The 23,355-nt window shown below is 41.3% G+C and overlaps 2 protein-coding genes across 12 annotated transcripts in view; one reads left to right on the top strand and one right to left on the bottom strand.

Annotated features, from left to right (window-relative positions):
• Positions 1–23,355, top strand: part of RBFOX1 (RNA binding fox-1 homolog 1) — a 1,983,080-nt gene that overhangs the window by 1,772,934 nt on the left and 186,791 nt on the right. The window lies entirely within an intron of this gene.
• LOC113421000 (histone H2B 8-like) lies at positions 6,308–6,764 on the bottom strand. The gene has a single exon (XM_026681184.2). The coding sequence runs from the start codon at positions 6,742–6,744 to the stop codon at positions 6,364–6,366; it is 381 nt and encodes a 126-aa protein (XP_026536969.1). The 5' UTR covers positions 6,745–6,764; the 3' UTR covers positions 6,308–6,363.

Raw genomic sequence — 23,355 nt, 5'->3', positions numbered from 1 at the left:
TTCTCCTGTGTTGTGCTATGCACTTGTGAATGAAGCTCCTTGGATGAGAAGTAAAACATTTTTCTTCTTCTTTCTCAAGGAAAAAACAACAACAGTCCAGTTACCTTTGGAAGAACAAAGCATCTTTGAGACAAATGTCCAGAGATTTATCAAAAGACATAGCTGGAAGAACTATTGCTGAACTTACAAACAGATCCATACCTATTTATTTCAGATATATTCCTATAGTGCATCCTGCTGATCTATCTAAATTCGTCCACATTTTATGTATTTTACTAGTATTTTTTTTAATAATGCACACTGATATAGCTTCTGGGTGGTTTACAGAGTAAAGAAATCAAGAAATCAAACTTCTCAGATAAATATGAATAAATAATAATAATTGGCCTCCTACTGAGTAAATATAATTGGATAAAAAGAGAAATAGATAACTCTAGTTCCAGGTGAAGGAGAATATTTTTTTCTCCACACCCCCCCCCCCTACCCTTTTCTTTCTAGCTACTCAAAATTAGAAATGGCCAGTATATTGGACTGGCAACCGAAATACTTACCTTCCTTTGTATGACTGCATTCATCCATCATTCTAACCTATGGTTTATTTAATCATGGTTTATCGGTTGAACCACAATTCACCTAATTTGCTAAATCACAAATATGTAATTTGCATGTCGAATAAGATGTGAGCTGTCTCCAAGTTGATAAAGTTTATCTCAAGTCCAGATGGTCTATCTAAAATAATCTATGTGTCAGGTGTGAAGGATCAGGTTCACACATGACGGTCCAATTAATACCAATTTATTGCTAAAAGGTCGGACATGATTTCAGACTCACTACAACAACAACATTGCTGAAAGGCTTATGCACAGGAATATTTTCAACTAATGGTTAGCACCTGCTAGAAATTAGGTAAAGGTCAATGGAACTCAAAGGGAGATTGGACTGAATTTATGACTAGGTTGGGATGCTAGGCTGATTCCTTCTTTCACTCCACCCCTTCATTCTTCTACTCCTTTTATACCGTGAGAGTCATTTTTTGATTTTTCTACTAATGTATCTACGTCCTCCCAAAACCCTGGTCCCAAATAGGTAAATAAAATTCTTGGCAACTGGATTTTAAACTCTCCTGATTTGACCTTTGCAGTTGAGTAGTAGATTCTGAGCTAACAATTTCTTTACTTCATTAGTGAGAATCCTGCAATTATCCCCTTGTGACATGTACCTGAATTCTCTACCTTAATCAACAGCCTTTTATTTTATCCTTTCTTTCTTTCTTTCTTTCTTTCTTTTTTTTTTAACTGTGGTCATTTTAAAATAGCAACAGACCTAACAGAAAACCTATAAGGAAGAGAAAAAAAGGGAGATAATTATATTTAGCTGCTGCCTTCTATATTATTATGTTTGCTTCTATTTGGAAAGGACTGACAGTGTCAATTGCTGTTAAATGGAGGAAGGGATTATACGACTTCCAGATGGTCCTAAGTGTTATAAATAGAGAGTCTTTGGAGATTCAGGTGGTGACAATAAGGACATATCTCATAGCCTCGTCTAGTGAAAAGAAAGACTAGGGGAGATGTGATAGCAGTGTTCCAGTATTTGAGGAGCTGCCACAAAGAAGAGGGGCGTCGGCTTATTTTCCAAAGCACCAGAGGGCAGGACAAAGAAATAATGGATGGAAAATATTAAATGAAAGAAGCAACCTAGAACTAAGGAGAAATTTCCTAATGGTGAGAACAATCAACCAGTGGAATGGCTTGCCTCTAGAAGTTGTGGGTTCTCCATCACTGGAAGTTTTCAAGAAGATGGTCCTAAGACAGCCATTTGTCTGAAATGGTATAGACGCTCCTGTTCGAGAAGGGGTTGAACTAGATCAGGGGTCTCCAACCTTGACAACTTTAAGACTTGTGGACTTCAACTCCCAGAGTTCCTCAGCCAGCAAAACTGGCTGAGGAACTCTGGGTGTTGAAGTCCACAAGTCTTAAAGTTGCCAAGGTTGGAGACCCCTGAACTAGATGACCTTTAAGGTCCCTTCCAACTCTGTTATTCTATGAAGGCATCCATGAAAACCTAGTGAAGTTCATGCATTGGTTTTTGCACAAACGAAGTTTAGAATAGAATATTAATTACATGCACACCTTGATTATACAGAGATTTGATTTCTGCATTATGTGGTATGAGTTTACGTTAGCAATGTAGTTGACAATCTATTTGGTCCAGAATTTTTTTTACTGATAATGTTACAAGTAATTCTTAACTCAAAGCCATTTGTGTAGTGACCATTTGAAGTTACAATGGTGCTGAAACAAATGACTTATGACCATTTTTCACACTTAGGAATGTTGCAGCATCTACTCCAGAAAGAGTGCAGAGAAGGACAACCAGGATGATTAGGGGACTGGAGGTTAAAACATATGATGAACAGTTGCAAGAACTTGGCCTGGCTAGTCTAGTGAAGAGAAGGACAAGGGGAGACATGAGAGCAGTCTTCCAATATTTGAGGGGCTTCCACAGAGAGGAAGGGGTCAAGCTATTCTCCAAGGCACTCAAAGGCCAGACAAGGAATAATGGATAGAAACTGAACAAGGAGAGATTCAACCTAGAAATAATGAGGAATTTTCTGACAGTGAGAACAATCAACCAATGGAACAACTTGCCTTTAGAAGATGTGGGAGCTTCATCCCTGGAGGCTTTCAAGAAGAGACTGGACTGCCATCTGTCAGAAATGGTGTAGGGTCTCCTGCTTGGGCAGGAGTTGGACTAGATGACCTACAAGGTCCTTTCCAATTCTGTTAATCTGTAATCTGTGGTCACATGATCAAAATTCACAAGCTTGGCAACTGGCATGTATTTATGATGATTGCAGAGTCCCTGGATCATGTGATCCCCTTTTACAATCTTCTGACAAACGAAGTTAATGGGGAAAGCCAGATTCCCTTAATAACGGTGTTGCTAACTTAACAACTGGATGGAATCTTTGCCTTTTTCATACCTGTGGACAATCTCGATGTGTGTGGGAAAAGGGTGGAGTTTGATCACACAATCACCACAGCCATCTAGTCTTTTTAAACTTTTATCTGGCTTCAGCTGTGGGTTGCTCTAAGTTGGAGAGAAATGGGATGCAGGTATTCATGTGTCACTCAATAGATCAAAGCCATATTGAAACCAGATGCTCCCATGCTGCCACATTTTGAGCCTGGGAAAGTGGGAGAGTTGAAGTTCTTGGGGTTTATGTAGTTAGACAAAATAACATTCTTTTTCTGGTTCAAGGTCATGCTATTTTGCACATATGTGAGGGGAGGTCTTAAGTTGGGACAGGATGATGATTGGGGCATGTGATGTGGTGATGGGTGTAGGGGGTTGGATTTGTAGCTTTTACTTATTGCAAGGAAGGCAACTTTCAAATGATACTTTAACATGAAATATGTATCGGAGGGTTATTAAAGCAGACTTAAAAATAAGTCTGCTCTCTCTCTCTCTCTCTCTCTCTCTCTCTCTCTCTCTCTCTCTCTCTCTCTCTCTCTCTCTCTCTCTGTGTGTGTGTGTGAGAGAGAGAGAGAGAGAGAGAGAGATATTCATGTATGTTAAAACATCAGTAGAGCATTATTTATTTATTGGAATTTGTCAAACAAAAACAAGAATAAGAAATAAAAATACAATGATAAGTCTGATAGGCATGTTAGTGCGCTTATGCATGCCCCCTGTACTGACCACTTAAGTCTGAAGTAAGGTCCACAAAAGTCAATTTGTGACTGACACTGTGAAAATTTGTAGCTGAGACAACTGAATCAGGTAGGGCATTCCAGACTTTGACAATTATATTACAGAAATTGGATTTATTACAGTTAAGTTTAGAACAATTTACACTGAGTTTAAAGAGTTTAAATCATTAGCTAACGAAAATCCCACATCTAAAAAAATTGTACTTAGGATTGCAAGAATGTGCATGCAACATAAAAATCTGCCTTCCCCTTCCAAATATTTACAATCTGGTATTATTCATATCCTTATCAACTATAACAGTTCATGAAGTTAAGTATCCTTATGAACTACCTAGATGGACTATATAGTTGGACTAGATGACCTACAAGGTCCAACTCTGATTATCTGTTATCTGTTATCTTATCTGTTAAAGCTGGTAGAGATGCATCTACCAAATTAGAGCTATATCTATAAAAATATATCTATCCTTACAAACGACTGGGTTCATTTTTATTATTGTAGAATTTTCCACACTACATTAACCATTAGTTTTACACATTTTTGCAATCTGAGAAAGAAAAAAAATCATATGAAAAAGTTAGGATGTGTTAGAACTTTATCTGGGCCAACAGTGAAAGGGTATTCCATTCCAAAATTATCTCCAGTGCAAACTGGAACTGGCTTCATGTCAAAACATTTTCTACCAATCTTTTTTCTCCAGAACTTATAAATTGTATTGCTTGCACTCATAGACCTTGTTATTTGAAAAGTCCTTTGGGTTTTGTATCTTCTCTGTTAGGGTGAAAAGAAGAATCATATTTACTGCTTTGGGTATAGGATAGACACATCCTGTTACTGTGTTTTTGAGCAAGATCTGTTTTGTGCTGATTTCAACCCTTTTATCTTGTTTCAGTCTTTTGAAGGTTGAGCTGTTTTACCTTGTTAAAACCTTGATATTGGGGTGGCTTTCCTCCCATCAACCATGTTTCAAAGCAAGCTAAATTCTTCCACCTTTGTACAAAAAATAATCTTGGTCCTTCAGAGTAACTTTAGGTTTTTAATACAAGGAGGAAGCATTTTGAAAAGGGGCTGTGTGAAACATACCCACATCTTAAAGATTTTGAACGGCTTCAGGAGAACCTTCCTTTGGCTCAAAATTGAGATCCAGAAATTCAACAGTGGAAGTTCAGTAATTTTTATCTTGAAGTGCTTTTTTCATGATCTGATGGAACATCCAGCTTTGCAGGAACACTTTTGTATCACCAACATGCTCCCTTAAATTAAAATATGATTCGGTTAGTGAAAACCATGTGAAAACACAGCTGTGTGTCTAGGCAAAGCAGAAGAAACCCAACAAAAGATCCAAGAAAGAGGTACAGAGAAGAGCAACAAAGAATGATAAGGTATCTAGAGGCTAAGCCATAAGATGAGTTAGAACAATTAATCGGTGGAGCAACTTGCCTCCAGAAGTTGTAAATGCTCCAACACTGGAAGTTTTTAAGAAGAGATTGGATAACCACTTGTCTGAAGTGGTAGGGTTTCCTGCCTAAGCAGGGTGTTGTGTCCCTGACTAGCTAAGTCTTCAACCTGGTCCGCATTCTGAGTGGGACCACCGACTGTTCCCATTGGTTGGTGCCGTTTGACAGCAGACTATATAAGGAGCTGTCAAACGGCATCAGCTGCTCCAGCCAGCTGGCTGCCAGCCCAGCTGGGCAGCCACGACAACCTGTTACTCTTCAAATAAAAGAAACGCTATTCTTCAGCTCCTGTGTCTGCCTGATGTGTCCGTCCACCAACACAACACTGGCGACGAGGATGGGATTTCAGAAGAAGACACCCAGGCAAGACAGCTGAGCTAAGTCACTGAAGATAGAGCTGAAGCCACTGAATGTCTGGAGCCGCAGACAATCTCTGCGCGCGCCTAATTTGAAGAGCCTCCTCAGCTGAGGAGAAAGTCACTGCCTAACAGGCACTGTTGCGTGCGCCCTTTTGAGAGTGCGAAACTGAAAGTCTCCCTGACTGAGGAGAAAGGCACCACTGCCTGCGTTCAAAGAGCGTGAAGTTTAAAGGCACTCTAGCCTCCTTGCCTGAGGTAGCAGACATCGCCCGAAAGGCACCCCCGTTGGCGCTACCAAAAGCGCAGAAGTCTGAAAGCCTCCCCAGCCGAGGAACAGACGTCGCCCTCAAGGCCCGTGAAGGCTGGCGAGACCTCCCCCCGTAGAGCAGGCATAGAGCCGCCTCCCGTGCCAAAGGCACCCCCGTTGGCACTACCAAAAGCGCAGAAGTCTGAAAGCCTCCCCAGCCGAGGAACAGACGTCGCCCTCAAGGCCCGTGAAGGCCGGCGAGACCTCCCCATAGGGCAGGCATAGAGCCGCCTCCCGAGCTGCCGCCTCTGCCGCCACTGCGGCCTCCGTTGCTGCCGCCCTCGCTCCGGCCGCCTCTGCCGCCGCTGCGGCCTCCGTTGCTGCCGCCCTCGCTCCGGCCGCCTCTGCCGCCACGGCCTCCGCCGCAGCCGCCTCTTCCGCCGCCGCCGCGCGGCCTCCGCCGCCGCGGCCTCCGCTGCTGCCGGCTCTTCCGCCGCCGCCGCACGGCCTCCGCTGCTGCCGGCTCTTAAAAGAGGCTTTGGGGTTGCGGGTAGTCTTCCCTGCGGTCCACTCGAGAGCTAGCCTACTTGGAGCTGGTGTACTTGGTGACGCCTTTGGTCCCCTCGGAGACAGCGTGCTTTGCCAGCTCGCCGGGCAGCAGGAGGCGAACGGCCGCCTGGATCTCGCGGGAGGTGATGGTGGAGCGCTTGTTGTAGTGGGCCAGGTGGGAAGCCTCGGCCGCGATGCGCTCGAAGATGTCGTTGACAAAAGAGTTCATGATACTCATGGCCTTGGAAGAGATGCCGGTATCGGGGTGGACCTGCTTCAGCACCTTGTAGACGTAGATGGAGTAGCTCTCCTTGAGGGTCTTCCTGCGCTTCTTGTCACCCTTCTTCTGCGTCTTGGTGATGGCCTTCTTCGACCCCTTCTTGGGCACGGGCGCTGATTTCGCGGGCTCAGGCATCTTCGCTCTTTCTCTTACGCCGAGAAACTAGAACACCTCCAAGTTCCCTTCCAACTCTCTTATTCTATTTTATGAATGGTTGGCCTCTAGTCTAAGAAAGAGAAGAACTAGGGATGTGACAGGAGAGCAGTCCTGCAATATTTGAGGGGCTGTCACGGAGAAGAGGACATTAACCTGTTCACCAAAGCACCAGAGGGCAGGTCAAGAAGTAACAGGTCATTAAAGAGAGAAGAAGTAGACAAGAAGAGACAAGAAGTAACAGATCATCAAAGAGAGATCCAACTTAGAACTAAAGAGAAATTTCCTGATGACGAGATCAATGGAATAGCTTGCTCCCAGATTTGTGGGTGCTTCATCATTGGAGGTTTTCAAGAAGAGATTGAACAGCCATTTTTGTCCATGATATTATAGGACATCCTGCTTGAGCAGAGGGTTGGACTAGATGATCCCCAAGCTCCCTTCCAACCCTACTGTTCCATGATGATTATAAATATGCAATCCACATTTGCATCGAAGTATTTTAAGATTGAAATGATGAAGGAGAGACCATGATATCTTGCCCTATAAACATTTTAAAATATGTTTTGAAAGTCCTCCCCCCTAAAAAAAGTGCTCCCTCCCCCTCCCCTCTTTCTGTCATGCACAAAAGTGCACATCCCTAAAAGGAACAAGCAATAGTGTCTTTGAGAAAAATATGGTTCCTAATAGATTTAGTGGGAGTTGATTGCATTTTTATGCAATCGGTCAAAGCAGGAATCCAAATAACAAAACCCCAGTGGGTCAGTATATCATGTTAAGAATTTATGAATCATAGTGTCAAAAACTATTTTATAATACAAAGTATGGGATTTCGATGATAACATGGAGAAAATGCCATATATTAGCAAACTCATACTGGTTTTATCAGGTTAGGAGGCATTTTGTATCTTGTTTCTAGGCACAATTTTTCCCCCTATGTCCTCTTCTTATTTATTTTTCTGCTTATATTAGTCTCGGACAGTATTATGATTCACAGCAGTTTGGCTGTTCCAGTTACATGGCGGTGTTGCTTGAAATAAGCACCTATTCACCTTCAGTAGGACATGCATTATTAGTATAGCTGAATCAAACTATTTCTGGCTCTTGTCATAGCCACCCCTCATCGACCCCCTTTGCATTAATTTGTGGTTGGAAGGAGAAAAATCAGTACACACAAAAATGAAATGTGTAATTTATTTTTATTTTTTTAAAAAAACAAACTTTATTGATTACAAAACCAAAATATCAAACAAACACAACACACAGAAGAAGAAAGAAAAGAATTAGAAAAAAAAAGAAAATGATTAAAAAACTAACAATTCTATTATCGACAGTCTATGGTTCCTTGTTTGTTATCAATATTGGTGATACATTTACAAATACATCTTATTGCAAATATATAATTATGATTTACATTTTACGTTATTTACTAATATATTTTCTATTTTTGTTCTATCCAGTCATACCAGCATTCCCAGCTTCTATAATATTCTGATGTTTCTTTTTTCTTAAGTGCTAAAGTTAACTTGTCCATCTCTGCACAGGCTGTTATCTTCTATATAACCATCTCCTCTGTTGGAATATCTGCTTGTTTCCAACACTGTGCAAAGGTTATTCTGGCTGCAGTAAGAATATGCAGTATTATATATTTGACATTTTTAGGAATTTGTCTATTAAATATCCCCAATAGGAAGAATTCTGGTTTTAATTCAATTTGCTCCGCCGTTATTTCCTCTAATCATTTTTTTATTCTATGCCAGTATCTTTGGGCTTCAGTGCAGGACCACCACATATGAAAAAATGTTCCCTGTTTCTTTTTACATTTCCAGCAATTTGGATTCATGTTTTTATTTATTTATTTATTTATTTATTTATTTATTTATTTATTTATTTATTTATTTATTTATTTATTTATTTATTTATTTATTTATTTATTTTTTATTTATTTGATTTGCCAATTGTTTACAAGATAATAAGTATAAGTGTATACATAGTTGTGAATACATGAAATGGGTACATATAAGAAAAATAAAAGAAGAATAAGAGAAACAATAGGACAGGGACGGTAGGCACGTTGGTGCGCTTATGCACGCCCCCTACAGACCTCTTAGGAAAGGGGTGAGGTCAATAGTAGACAGTCTAAGGTTAAAGTTTTTGGGGTTTGGGGAAGAAACTACAGAGTCGGGTAGAGTATTCCAGACATTGACCACTCTATTGCTGAAGTCGTATTTCCTGCAATCAAGTTTGGTGCGGTTAACTTTGAGTTTGTATCTATTGTTTGCTCTTGTGTTGTTATGGTTGAAGCTGAAGTATTCATTGACAGGTAGGACATTGCAATGTATGATTTTATATACCATGCTTAAATCAGACCGAAGACGGCGTAATTCAAGGTTTTCTAGTTCTAGAATTTCAAGTCTGGTGGCATAAGGTATTCTACAACGAGTAGAGGAGTGGAGAACTCTTCTTGTGAAATATTTCTGGACTTTCTCAATTGTGCTAATATCAGATACGTAATGTGGGTTCCAGACTGATGAACTGTATTCGAGTATTGGTCTAGCAAATGTTTTGTATGCTCTGGTTAGTAGTGTGATATTACCAGAGAAAAAGCTACGTAGGATTAGGTTAACAACTCTTAATGCCTTTTTGGCTATGTAGTTGCAGTGGGCTCTAGCACTTAGATCATTAGAGGTGAGTATTCCAAGGTCCTTTACAGAGCTTGGGTCATCAACAAGATCTTGACTATTCAGCTTGTATTTTATTTTCTGATTTTTTTTGCCAATATGTAAGACAGAGCATTTATTTGTTGAGATTGTTAGGAGACATTTTCGCTATTCTCAAGGGTGAGAGATGCCATCTATAAAACATTTTATAGGCATTTTCTTTATATGCTGCTGATCTTGTAATTTTATTATTCCTTGTCCAAATCTTTTCCCATTCTAATAATGTAATGCTACGTCTTATGTTTCTGCTCCAAGCTATCATGTTGCCTTTGACTACTTCCTCTTCTAATTCCGTCTCTAGTAAATAATTATAAGTTTTAGTTATATATTTTTTATCTGGACCTAATAAAATTTTATCTATTTGTTGTGCCTTAGTATAAATTCCAAATTTTTTCTTGTCCTGGCTATATCCATTTTGAATTTGCAAGTAAGCCCACCGGTCTACTTGTAGCCCCTGTTCTTGGAGATCTTGCCATGATTTTAAAGTTCCTTGCGCATCAAGAAGGTCTTTGTATTTTATCATTTTATTAAGATCTAGATTATTTGGATGTAACATTGCCTCCATTGTTGAGATCCAAATTGGGATTCTTAAATAATGTTTTTTTTTTTTTAAATTTTGTTCCAATTAGCCAATAAGGAATCTCTAATTATATGTCTATGGAAATACTTCTGCTTAATTTTCCCAATGTCCCATAAAAATGCATGCCATCCCCTCTGTAAATCATGGCCTTCTAAAAATAAGATCCTTTTATTCCACAGATTTACCCACTCTTTCAACCAGAGTAAGGAGGCTGCACTATAGTATAATTCCCAATTTGGGAGTGCCATACCTCCCCTGCTCTTCATATCTTGCATTGCCTTTAGGTTTATCCTCGGTTTTTTCCCTTGCCAGATAAATTTGGTGATTATCTTGTTAAGTTCCATGAAGTATTTTTTATGTATTTTTATTGGTATTGTTTGGAATAAGTTAATAAATTTGGGCAGAATATTCATTTTTATAGTGGCAATCCTACCCAATAAGGAGATTTGCAATTTAACCCATATCTCTAAATCTTTTTTTTTAAGTTGCTGTAATAATTTATTATAATTATTTTCCATTAGAGTTTTGCATTGAGCCGTCAACCAAATTCCTAGGTATTTAACTTTTTTTTTACTATTTGTAATCCCATTATCCTTTCCAATTTTAGTTTTTGTTTTTCTGTTAAATTTTTAGTTATTAATTTCGTTTTTCCCTATGAATGTTAAGTCCTGCAACTTCCCCAAATTGATCTAACTCTTTCGGTAATTCTTGACCTGTTTCAACTGGTTCCTCTATGAAAAAATACCATATCATCCGCAAATGACTGGAGTTTATATTCTTCTTTTTTTTAATTTTTAGTCCTTTTATTCCTGGGTTCTGTCTAATGTATAATTTAATACATAATTGATTACATATTTACATGTATTAGCCCAAACTTGCAATAGCTGCAGGCATTTGGAAAATTGGCAGGGGAGGGAGGGGAGAGGGAGGGAGAGGGGGAGAGAGATCCCCACCCCTACCTTGCAAAAAAAAGGAAAACCTTATGCCAAGTGAGGACAGAAAGGCTCTTTCAGGCATCCCTCATTTGGGGTTTTCATTTACGATCCAATTATGCAGCTCTTGTCATGAATGCATTAGAAGGGGACACAGCCATAACTTAGTAATGAATCTGAATTTTTGACTTCAGCAGTCTACTACCTTGAGTGGTGAAAAAGCTCCTAGTCATTTGGTACATTCGCAGCCCGATCTGGTGGTGAAAGAGAGACCTGCCTCGTAAAGTATCCAGAATTATGGCTCTCTCGCGCTCCTTCCCCACCTCCATAGGTAATTCCTGCTTGTCATAAGCAAGATCAATATTCCAAGTGTTGCTTTACAGTTTGTGAGCAGCTCAATAAACCTTCTTCAGATTAGATGAGCACCGACTTTCTCCTCTTGTCTCTCAGGCACCCCTCTTGCATATTAAAGAAATGACCTTCTCTGTAGCAGATTTTAGGGAAGGTGTTTTTTTTTTACCGCCCTTCACTTTTAGTGATTTAGTGTTTTTTTTACAGTTGTTGGAGAACTTTCCTTCTCTGGAGACTAAGAGAAAGAGAGAGGGAGTGTTTGCCAGCTTCATTTCATTCAATTTCTCTCTCAAGTGTCCTGCCCAAAGCCAAAGCTAAACAGAGAAGCAAGCAAACCAAAATGTCACCTGAATGAGTAATGGAAATTAGTTTTATATTTAAAAAAGAGAGAGAGAGAGAGAGAGAGAAGGGGGAATGGAGTCATTCATAAGGTGCTGATTCAGGAGTCGGATTCAAAAAAATCCCAGCAACCGGTTCATTGCCCAGTTGCTGGGTGGGTGTGGACATGGTGGGCGTGGCCTACCAGAACTTCCGGGAGGGCCATTTTTCACCTTCCCCAGAGTCCGGAGGCTTCCCTCAAGCCTCTGGGAGGGCAAAAACTGCTTCTAGACTCTGGAGGCCCTTTGGAAGCCAGAAACAGGCCTGTTACAGAACTTCCGTGAGGGGCATTTTTTGCCCTCCCAGAGCCTCTATGTGGACCCCCCAGTCAGAAAAAATGGGATGCATGGAGACTCCTGGGGGCAGGGGAGGCGGAGTGAGGTGGGCAGGGCCAGCTGGTCAGTTCAACTACCGGTTCGACGAACCAGATGTAAATTTAATATCGGGTTCCCCCACAAACCGGTCCAAACCAGCTGAATCCCACCCATGTGCTGATTGTCTTTTGGAGTCTGGGAACCCACTGTGGATAAGAAACTGGGTCACCAATCAGAGAGAAACTATTTTTTGTCTATGCAATGAGTTTGCTAGGTCTACTTATTTGTTTGTTAAATTTAGATGACCTGTAGCAGCCAGCTTTTTGAATTTCACCTTGCAACCCAGGCTCAATAAATCAGGAGCCAGGATGGAGTTCAAAAGCACTAAGAGTTTATTGCATGTTCCCTTTAGGCAAGAATCTAATCTATTAACAGTCAAGGCAAATTGGCACCAGATAAGAGTCAATGGACTGGATTGAGTCTCTTACAGGGGTATAGTGATTGCAAATTGATGGTGCATTTTAGGCTCAGCAAATCAGAATTAAGGAGAAATTTCCTGACAGTTGGAACAATTAACCAGTGGAACGGCTTGCCTCAGGAAGTTGTGGGTTCTTCAACATTGGAGATTTTTTGAGTAGAGATTGGACAACCATTTGTCTGAAATGTTATAAGGTTTGTGGATCTGGGTCAGCCGAACAAACAGTTGAAGGAGTGGATGGATCTTTATAGGTTTCTGTGACTTTGAAGTTTGGACTGTTCTGGGGGTGGTGCAATGAAGGGGCTTGTGGTTCTGAAAGGGTGTTGGGCAATTCCTATTATGGCTAATGGTTTTCATCCTGTGTTGGATCTTGGGTGAGGGGCTGTTTTCTAATCCTACCCTTCTGCCTTTGTTAGTTGTCAAACTTTGCTTCAAGGAGTTTCAAAATATCCTGTCTTGAATGGGCTTCTGCTGCAGTATTTACTTTGCTTATGAATAGAGCCATAGTTGGTTTCCTCTTTCAATAAGCTCTTTAATCTCTTAAATGCTGGCATCTGCTGTGGACTATTAAGAAAGACTGGGGATGCTTTCTGCCTCTAAAAACATGTTTCTCCATTTCTCCCTTAGGGAGATATAATATCCCCCAAAATATTTCATTTTGGTTACAAATACAGATGTAAGTCCTCAACTTATAACAGTTCATTTAGTAGCCTTTCAAACAGCACTGAAAAAAGTTACATGACTGTTTTTTCACACTTACGACCATTGCTGTATTCCCCATGGTCACATGATCAAAATTCAGACATTTAATAACTAATTGCTATTTATGATGGTTTCAGTATCTCAGGGTCATGTGATTGTCATGTGTGAACTTCTGACAAGTGACGTCAATGGGGAAGATGGATTCATTTAACAAGTTTGCTCCTAATTTAACAACTGCAAGGTTCACTTAACAATTGTGGCAAGAAAAATTGAAAAATAGGGTAAAATTCACTGAACAACTATCTCGCTTAGCGGCAGAAATGTTAGGCTCAATTGTGGTCCCAATTCAAGGACTACATGTAGAGAGTGTTTGTCTCAAAGCATGGCCCAGAAGACAACAACAGCAACAGGCTAGCTATCTGCACACTAAAAAACATTCCCACCCAGCTATGTGACACTGCATGCCTACAGTTCACATTTATTATTGTGTGAATAAGTCCCACTGAACTTTTTAACCAAGCATTGAAGGGAATCACACCCTCTGAAGAGTGAATGTGTGTATGAAAAAGGCTTGATTTGCAATTTGTAGCATTGCATCAGGAGAAAAAAAAAGGGTGCTTGGAAAACCCTAATTTGATTTGTAATTTGTAGCATTGTGTCAGAAAAAAAGGGTGCTTGGAAAACCCTAATTTGATTTGCAATTTGTAGCATTGCATCAGGAAAAAAAGAGTGTTTGGAAAACCCTAATTTGATCTGCAATTTGTAGCATTGTGTCAGAAAAAAAGGGTGTTTGGAAAACCCTAAGAAGCACCTTCTTGGACACAGAATTTTAATTTAGCATTTTTTTAAATAGGATGGGAGTGACACATGAAATGGTTAGTGCCTTCAGCTTTGGGTGTTTCTCCCCCCTCTATTCAAAAGGCTACTGTGTCTTATTTGCAAGGAAAATGCAACACTTGTGACTTCTGGCTGGAATAAGAGACAGCTCACCCAACATCACTGTGATAATTTCCGCAGAGTAGGTCTGAAAACTGGGATATGAGTTTCAAAGTTTGGCCCAATGCAAACTGCTCTGTGTCAGAGCGATGACTTATTAGCGAGAACGTGGATAGTAACACGGTGAGTCAGAAAACACAGCTATTTAAGACAAACTTGCCTGGCCTGAAAAGAATGAGAAGGTTCATTAGAGTTACATTTTAATCAGGACTTACCTAAATCCTACTTCTCAAATACGTGCACAAACTAGAACACCATTATCCTCTGATGTGTTTTTCAGGATATCTTCATGTACGTTTTCTGCTGCAAAAATTCACCCACTGATAAAAATATGGACACGTACAAAACTCTTCCTATTAGACATAACTCTGTGTCTGTGTGTTTGTGTATGCATGTGTATGCGTATGCATACACCTTCTACTCACTTTTGACACCTGGTGTCTGCCAGGAATAATCGGTCTGCTGGTTTTCTTGGCAAGATTTTTAGAAGGGATTTGCCATTGCCTGCTTCTTAGGGCTGAAAAAGAATGACTGGTCCAAGTTGGTTTGCACCTAAGATGGCCCTAGAACTCCCAGCCTCCTGTTTTCTACCCCAGTTTCTTTAACTACTTCACAAACTGGTTCTCTAAAAATATCTCTTTTTTCTCTCTCCACGTTCTGGGCTACAAGCGTACTGCATGGTTCTCTGCCCTCTCTGCATCCTTCCATTTAAAATTGATGTTTTTCAGGCCTTCCTGAAATGTTTGGTACCAAGTTTTCTTTGGCCTTCCTCTTTTTCTCCAGTCATCTGGTGGTATTCAATTGAGTGCAGTTTTTTTTTTTTTTTTTTTGCTGAATGTTAATCACTCATGTGGAGCACGTGTCCAGCAACGCATATTCTCCATTCTGTCACTAGCTCAAAGAGAATTTCTCCTTAGTTCTAAGTTGCTTCTCTCCTTGATTATAGGAGCGGACCAGGCTGACCCTGAGTGCAAGGTCAAGACTGAGGGCTTTAAAATGAAATTGGACGGCCATTTGTCCAGAATGGTATAGGGCAGGGGTGGGATTCTACCTGTTCGGGCCAGTTCTATAGAACTGGTTGTTATGATTCTGCCCAGTTCAGAGAACTGGCAAATCGCACCACTGGCTGGCCCTCCCCTGCCCCGCCCACTCAATCCTTACCTGAAATGCAAGCCATCAAACTTGCCTGCATTTGGTAAGTTACTATTTTTCCTTTTTCCCCCCCCCCCGACCATCAGCTGTTCTGCTGTACCGGGAGATTTAGATGAGCTAGAAAGCAGGGAATTGTTGGATTTCTTGCTTTCTAGTTAATCTAAAAGCAGAGCTGAACCTTCCTTAGGACCGAAGCTTCTATTTTTCAGTGCAGACTCAGGTAGCAGATTGCAGAATGGTAGATCTCTAAGTGAATCTGTGATTCCTTGAGCAACTCAATCTGCCTGCCTGGTTTGCCTAATTTTGGGTAAAAGTTTCTCTTTTTTAAATAAAAAAAAATCAATATTTACATAAATATTTACAATATTTACATACAAGCCACACCCACCCAGTCACGTGGCCATCAAGCCACACCCACAAATTAGGCCACACCCACAGCACCTGTTGTTAAGAGATTTGAATCCCACCCCTAGTGTAGGGCAGTGGCCCTCAACTTTTTGGGTACCAGCAGGGGTGGGCTTCAAAAATGTTAGCAAAAGGTATCATCTGCCCAACTGCTGGGTGGGTGTGGTCATGGTGGGCATGGCCTAGTTGGCCTCCTGCACCACAGCAGGGAGGGGGGCATGTTTGTCCTCCCCGAGCTCCAGAGGCTTTCCTCAAGGCGGAGACTCCCTGGGCTCCAGAGGCTTTCTGGAAGCTGGAAATGGGCCCATTTCCGGTCTTCCTGAACTTCCGGGAGGCCCATTTGTCACCCTCCCTGACCTTATGTGTACGCCCTGTACTTACCTGCATCCAAAATGGGACACGTGGGGACTCCTGGGAGGGGAGGGGCGGGTGGGGCCAGGAGTGGGATTTGGGAGTTCTTCAAACTGCACAGAATCTTAGCTAGGGGTTCTCCCAAACCCCTGCGGGGGCCCCAGCAGCCCACCCCTGGGTACCAGGGACCAGGTTTATGAAGAGATGTTTTCTGTGGACTAAAGGTGTTGCCTCTATCCTGCGGATGGGGCTTCACTTGTCTGGCATGCCGTGAACTGGTCCGTGGACCTGGGATTGGGCATCCTTGGTTATAGGGCAGGGATGTCAAACTCAAGGCTATGGGCTAGATCCAGCCCATGGAGTGTTCTGGCCCATAGGGCTGCCCTGGAAACAGTGAAGGACTAGCCCGGAGTCTCTGTCAGCAAAAACGAAGCTTGGGAGGGCCTCATGCAGCCTTCATGAGCTCCATTTCCCCTGGCAGAGGGTTGCAGGATGTCATCGAAGCTGAAAATGGAGCTCATGAGGGCCATGTGCAGCTCTCCCGAGAGCATTTTTTTGCTGGCAGACGGTTGCAGGAGGCTGTTGCCAAATGGAGCTCGGGAGCCAAAAACAGAGCTTGGGAGCCCATTTTTGCTGGCAGAGGGCTCGGGCCACCAAACACAAGGGATGTTGAGCTTGGCCACACCCACTCCCTGGAAATTGAGTTTGACACCCCCTGGTATAGGGTCTCCTGCTTGAGCAGGGGGTTGGACTAGAAGACCTTCAAGGTCCCTTCCAACTCTGTTATTCTATTAATGCATCTCTAGAAGAAAAATAAAATAAAGGGCGCTTCCATGATCTCATTGCACGGGGATCACTATTACCGCTGGCATTTTCCCGGATAGCAAAGCTGAGATTACTAACAGAGAAACATGCAAAGGAAAGGTTTTGTTTGCACTGAGGCTTGTGTTGGAAGAAATGAAAAGAAGAACAGCGGGGTTTTTAGAAAAGTGGTGATCCCACATTCTGTGGGTCAAGCAAAGAAATATTTTCATCATGTTGTCACTTTTTATTCCCTTACAACATTCAGTGCAGTAATCAGCCGGTTTTTCTCCATGGGGGGGCCAGGCATTCACAAGCTGACTCAGTGGTAGGCTGTATAAACACATCTCCTCCAGAAAGGAATTTTAGGTCTGTGACATTAGTCTTGTTCACAGGAGGGAACACCAGGGATGCCAGCCCATTCCGATTTGCAGGAGGCAAACATGACAGCGTGATTTGAAAACCGGCATCTCACCTTGACTTGCTCTCTGCCCCTCTGTAAGATGCAAATGATCAAGTTGCTGGCTTGAAATCTACCCACGTCAAAAGCACATGGGGAAAATCCATGGCGCAGTAATACACTGGATGTAGATGATCAGAATCACAGTAACAGGGTTGGGAAGAATCTTGGAGGTCTTCTACTCCAACCCCCTACTCAGGCAGGAGACCCTATACCAGTGGTGGCTAATCTTTTTGGGCTCCTGTGCCAAAAATTGTGCGCACGCTTGCACGCTCGCATTTATGTGCCAGCACCCAGAAGGCAATGTGTGCCCTCCATGCCCCCTACACATGCATGCATAATCCCCACCCACCCACGTCGCCCCCTTACCTGCACTGCGACTCACAGCTGATTTTCAGCCAGTTTGAGGCCTTTTTGGGCCTCCCAAAGGCTTGAGGAAAGTTTCTGCAGGCTTCTGCAGGCTTTTCAGGAAGAAAACCAGGCCCGTTTCATCATTTCCGGTATTTTTGGAAAAATAGGAAGTGACGAAACGGAGCTAGTTTTCGTCCTGCAAAGCCTGCAGAAGCCTTCCTAAAGCCTTCGGGAGGCCGAAAAAGGCCTCAAGCCGGCCGAAAATCAGCTGTGAGGAGTGCACATGCCCAGTGAGGTTAGTTTGCCTGCAGCTTGCGTGCCAGCACAAATGGCTGTGCATGCCACCTGTGCATAGGTTCGCCATCACGACCCTATACCATGCTGGATAAATGGTTGTCCATTCTCTTTTTGATGGAAAACCAAACTTCTGAAGGCAAGCCATTCCGCTGGTTGATTGTTCTCACTGTTAGGACATTCCTCCTTAGTTCTAAGTTGCTTCTCTCCTTGATTAGTCTCCATCCATTGGTTCTTACCTTGCCTTCTGGTGCTTTGGAGAATAGGTTGACCCTCTGTTCTTTGTGGCAGCCCCTCACATATGTTCTTCATATATTTTAGCCTCTAGCCCCCTAATCATCTTTGTTGCTGTTTTCTGCACTCTTTCCAAAGTCTCAACATATTTTTATAATATGATGACCAAAACCGGATGCAGTATTCTATGGGTGATCTTACTAAGGCCTAGTTAGTACTTCATGTGATTTTGATTCTACCCTTCAGTTAATGCAGGCTAGGATTGTGTCGGCTTTTTTGGCTGCTGCTGCACACTGCTGCCGCACACTCCAAGATCCCTCTGACAGTTACTGCTATTGAGCCAAGTTTAATCTAATCTGTACCTATACATTCGGTTTTTCTTGCCTAAGTATGACCTTATTTTCTCTACATTGAATTTCACTTTGTTGGACGGAAACTAGATTTCAAGTCTGTTGAGATCTAGTTTCTGAATCTTGATCAACAATGGGAGATACGGACGCAAAACCTACATATTTCTTTCTGTAACTTCAGATTTGAGAATGGGGAACTCAGGATTTTTTCAAAGGTTGGGCTCCCGCAAACGTGTTAAAGGCTACATTTAAATTAATGAGATGCAGTTGCTATTTTAGCATACCATATGGCATTCAAAACATGAGCAAAACTGTTTCATACAACATACCAAGCCAATTGTTGGGTTTCTACAACACGCTCAATTGCAGACTTACAATCCTCTTTCTTATTATAATCTGCCATGTGTTGCAAACCCAGCCAAGCTGTACAACTTTTGTAAATAATAGAATAGAAATAGAATTCTTTATTGGCCAAGTGTGATTGGACACATAAGGAATTTGTCTTCGGTGCATAAGCTCTCAGTGTACATAAAAAATACATTCATCATAAATCCTAAGATACAACACTTAGTGATAGGATACTAAATAAGTAAATAAAACAATTTAAATCATAAAGATACAAGCAACAAGGTTATATTCATAAATAGAAGGAGATAGGTAATAGGAAGGATGAGAAGAATAATAGTAATACAGTCTTAGTAAATAGTTTGGGAATTAGTTGTTTAGCAGAGTGGTGGCATGTGGGGAAAAACCTGTCCTTGTGTCTAGTTGTTCTGGTGTGCAGTGCTCTGTAATGTCATTTTGAGGGTAGAAAAAAAAAAGAAAGAAGGCAATATCATCCCCTCCTTCCCTTCCTCCTTCATATAAAGCCAAACTCTGTAGCAGGGGTCTTCAAACTTGACAGATTTAAGACTTGTGGACTTCAACTCCCAGAATTCCTCCTCCAGTCATGTTAGCTTGGGAATTCTGGGAGTTGAAGTCCACAAGCCTTAAACTTGCCAAGTTTGAAGACCCTTGCTCTATAGATTCTACCTCTGAATTTGATATTATGAAAAGCTACAAATTGCCTTCTGGTTCATAGGGGTAGAATTTGGTGCCTCAAGTATGGTGAGGTTAGAGAAGAAAAGAAAATCCACGATCCAAGTGACTCTAGAATCAAAGCTATCTGAGTATGGATTTTTGCCCCTGTGTTGGCTTCTAAGATACTTTGTGAATCATTTCAAATTCATCCAATTGGTTGTCCCACAACTCTGGATACTTTACAAGAAAGCATAACGTGAATAAAAATACTGCAATAATAAATTGTATACTACATTTGGATATAAAATCCTGTAGTAGCAGTCATTATGTAAAATAGCTCTTTGAATCAAGAACAGGAAGCATTTTAAAATAAAGAACTGATGAATGAATGATGGTCTTTTATGTTGATTGCTTATTTAGTATCCTATGACTATCATTATGTGTTGTATCTTATGATTTCTGATGAATGTATCTTATGGTGATTATGATCATGATTTATCACTTGTTGCTTGTATGTACACTGAGAGCTTATGCACTGGAGACAATTTCCTTGTGTGTTCAATCACACTTGATCAATAAAAAATTATACTCTACTCTACTCTACTCTACTCTATTATTTCTCCTCTCCCTCTCCCTCTCCCTCTCCCTCTCCTCTCCTCTCCTCCCCTCTCCTCTCCTCTCCCTTTCCTTTCCTTTCCTTTCCTTTCCTTTCCTTTCCTTTCCTTTCCCTTCCCTTCCTTTCCTTCCCTTCCCTTCCCTTTCCTCTCCATTCCCTTCTCTTCCCCTCCATTTTGTTAATCAGTTGTATAGATATCCATAAATCTGACCTACTACTAAGTAAGGAATGTAAAGGAAATACATCTAGTTGTGTTCCATTTCTTGTGTATGGACAGTATATTTATTTTTGCCCTTTAGAAAGCAAATGTGTGAGTATGTTTGTGTAGCAGATTAACAGAGTTGAAAGGTACATTGTAGGTCATCTAGCGACTAGTCCAACCCTCTGCCCAAACAGGAGACCCTACACCATTTCTGACAGATGACAGTCCAATTTCTTCTTGAAAACTTGCAGTTATGAAACTCCCATAACTTCTGAAGGCAACTTCTGTTCCATGGGCTGATAGCATTCATTGTCAGAAAATTTCTCCTTATTTCTAGGTTGAATCTCTCCTTGTTCAGTTTCCATCCATTATTCCTTATCTGGTCTTCAGGTGCCTTAGAAAATAGCTTGACCCCTTCTCTGTAATAGCCCCTCAAATATTGGAAGACTGCTCTCATGCCTCCCCTGGTTCTTCTCTGTTTGTGCAAAATTTGTCCCAAACTTTTATCTGTTGCCTTTGCTTTTTTATATATATCAGGCTTACAAATCAAATCAAATCAAATCAAACAGCTATATTGAAAAAGATGTGTGATATTATTATTATTTTCTTCCATTTATAGTAAAGTGTATGGAGTTATGCTTGCTTACGGATCTCAGCAGCTATTCTCGCCGGACTGAAAATGAATGACTCTGGAGCTTGCAAATTCACTCAGCTATCCAGCATTACTGCTTAAAATCAAGAGGCCTATTCAAGAGATAGACCAAGTGTTCATTACATAAATCAATTGGGTCAAAAGATAGCCCAGTGGGTGCTCAGCCATTGATCACATCACACTGTCAACTTAATCAAATAACGCCTGCTAGACATTCGCTGAGCCAATTCCTCCCCATTTCCATTTCTCTGAAAAATAATTTGATTGGTTCAGCAGAAAATAAAGTAACTTACTTTAAAAAAAAGGGATTAATAATTGTGTCGGAATTTCTATTCAACTCTCAGCCACCATGAACCATATATAAGACATAGGATCTGCTCTTTTTTTCAGTACACTTTTATCATATGTTAAACCAGAAAAGCTATAAAAATGTGCATTAAATAAATCAGGATTTATATCATACTTATCAGAAAAATAAATCAAGGTTTGTGAGGAGGAAAACATACTTGCATCTCTGCAAAGCTGTGGCGTATAGAGGTAATCTTGATAAGGAAGTTCTCAACCTATGGCCACAATTGAATCCAAAATTTCTGTTGCTAAGTGAGATGGTTGTTAAGTGATTCCCCCCCACCCATTTTATAACCTATTTCTTCCCATTTTATGGGAGAGAGGAGGGAAGGAAAGGAAAGGAAAGGAAAGGAAAGGAGGAGGGAGGAAAGGAAGAGGGAGGAAAGGAAAAGAAAGGAGAAAGGGAAGGTAAAGGAAAGAAAGGAAAGGAAAGGAAAGGAAAGGAAAGGAAAGGAGGAGGGAGGAAAGGAAGAGGGAGGAAAGGAAAGGAAAAAGGAAAGGGAAGGGAAAGGACAGGAACGAAAGGGAAGGGGAAAGGAAAATAAAGGAAAGGAAAGAAGGAAAGGAAAGGAAAATAAAGGAAAGGATAGGAAAAGAAGAGTAACATATCAAACCGACCTGAAAGTAAAGCTGAGGAGTGGGTGGTGGACTTTCTCGAAAGCTAGGCCTTGTGCCATTGTGAGGAATGCAAATTGGCTAAAGAATGATAAATTAAATTTGACATATGAAGACACATTCTGTTGTGAAGATGCATGCATCCCCTGCATATCATTTCTCTGCGCATTTGTCAATACCTAAATCAAATTTCACCGAGATTAAACTTGTGTAGCTCTGCCTTATTGATTGAGTTAGAAATGATTATGGAAAAATGAGATCCAGAGTTCCAGATTAAAGCAGTTGCCAAATGCATTCCTCATCGTCAAAACAATAGTTCAGTTTTGGGTGATTTTCAAATATAGGAATGTCGTGCAATTTTTTATTTTTTGAGATGTGGGAGTCTTTAATTCCAGGACTGGCTATTTTCCTAGATCACCAAAGAATTAACTCCCACTTTCTGTGGAGTCTGGGTTGGTTGGCTGTTTCCATAATCCTCCCGGAGTTATAGCCCAGTCCAACTGAGAAACCACCATCAATATCCGGAGTCAAAGATGTAATTGTTTATCAGACCTTTTAAATTAAAAATACAATCCCAGCAGAGCCTGTGAAAAGGCAGGCCATAAACGGGTGGAAATGACCTTTTCCAGAGAGATGACAAATGATATCTCAAATCTCTGAGCTAGAACGAAGCCAGACATTAGTTAATGTATATAGTGCAGATTTATAGTCCAGGACACATTTTCTCCTTCCAAGGCAGTTATCTTGCATTCGTTATTTTGAATTCCATAAAATTATTCCTTTGGTTCATCTGAATTTAACTCCCTTCCTATGGAGTTCGGATCCATAAATCAAGGGAATTTGCAGTCGGTTTAAAGCAGGGGTACCAATGGTGGTATTCAAATTTTTTTACTACCGGTTCTGTGGGCGTGACTTGGTGGGTGTAGTATGGCTTGGTGGGTGTGGCTTGGTGGGCGTGGCAAGGGAAGGATACTGTAAAATCCCCATTTCTACTCCACTCTAGGGGAAAGATATACTGCAAAATCTTAATTTCCATTCCATACCAGGGGAAGGATACTGCAAAATCCCCATTCCCTCCCCACACCACTAACCTGCTTTCCAGCTCCGTTCTCCTGTGCAGGGCAACAAAAAGAAGACCCAGCTGATAAGCTGGGACTCTGATCAACTGGGACTTGGGAATAGATGGGGGGGGCAGTCATAGTGGTATTTACCAGTTCTCCGAACTACTCAAAATTTCCACTACCGGATCTCCAGAACCAGTCAGAACCTGCTGTATACCACCTCTGAGGGA

This window comes from Notechis scutatus, chromosome 12 (genome assembly GCF_049901735.1).
Source record: "Notechis scutatus isolate UNSWTSFEM ecotype Mainland chromosome 12, rNotScu1.2, whole genome shotgun sequence".
NCBI lineage: Eukaryota > Metazoa > Chordata > Lepidosauria > Squamata > Elapidae > Notechis > Notechis scutatus.
Note: the sequence above shows the minus strand (reverse complement) of the source record. Positions and strands in the feature narration are given on the sequence as shown.

Bases quoted from the DNA above. Each gene is read 5' to 3' on its own strand.
- LOC113421000 (XM_026681184.2), bottom strand. From the start codon at position 6,744: ATGCCTGAGCCCGCGAAATCAGCGCCCGTGCCCAAGAAGGGGTCGAAG.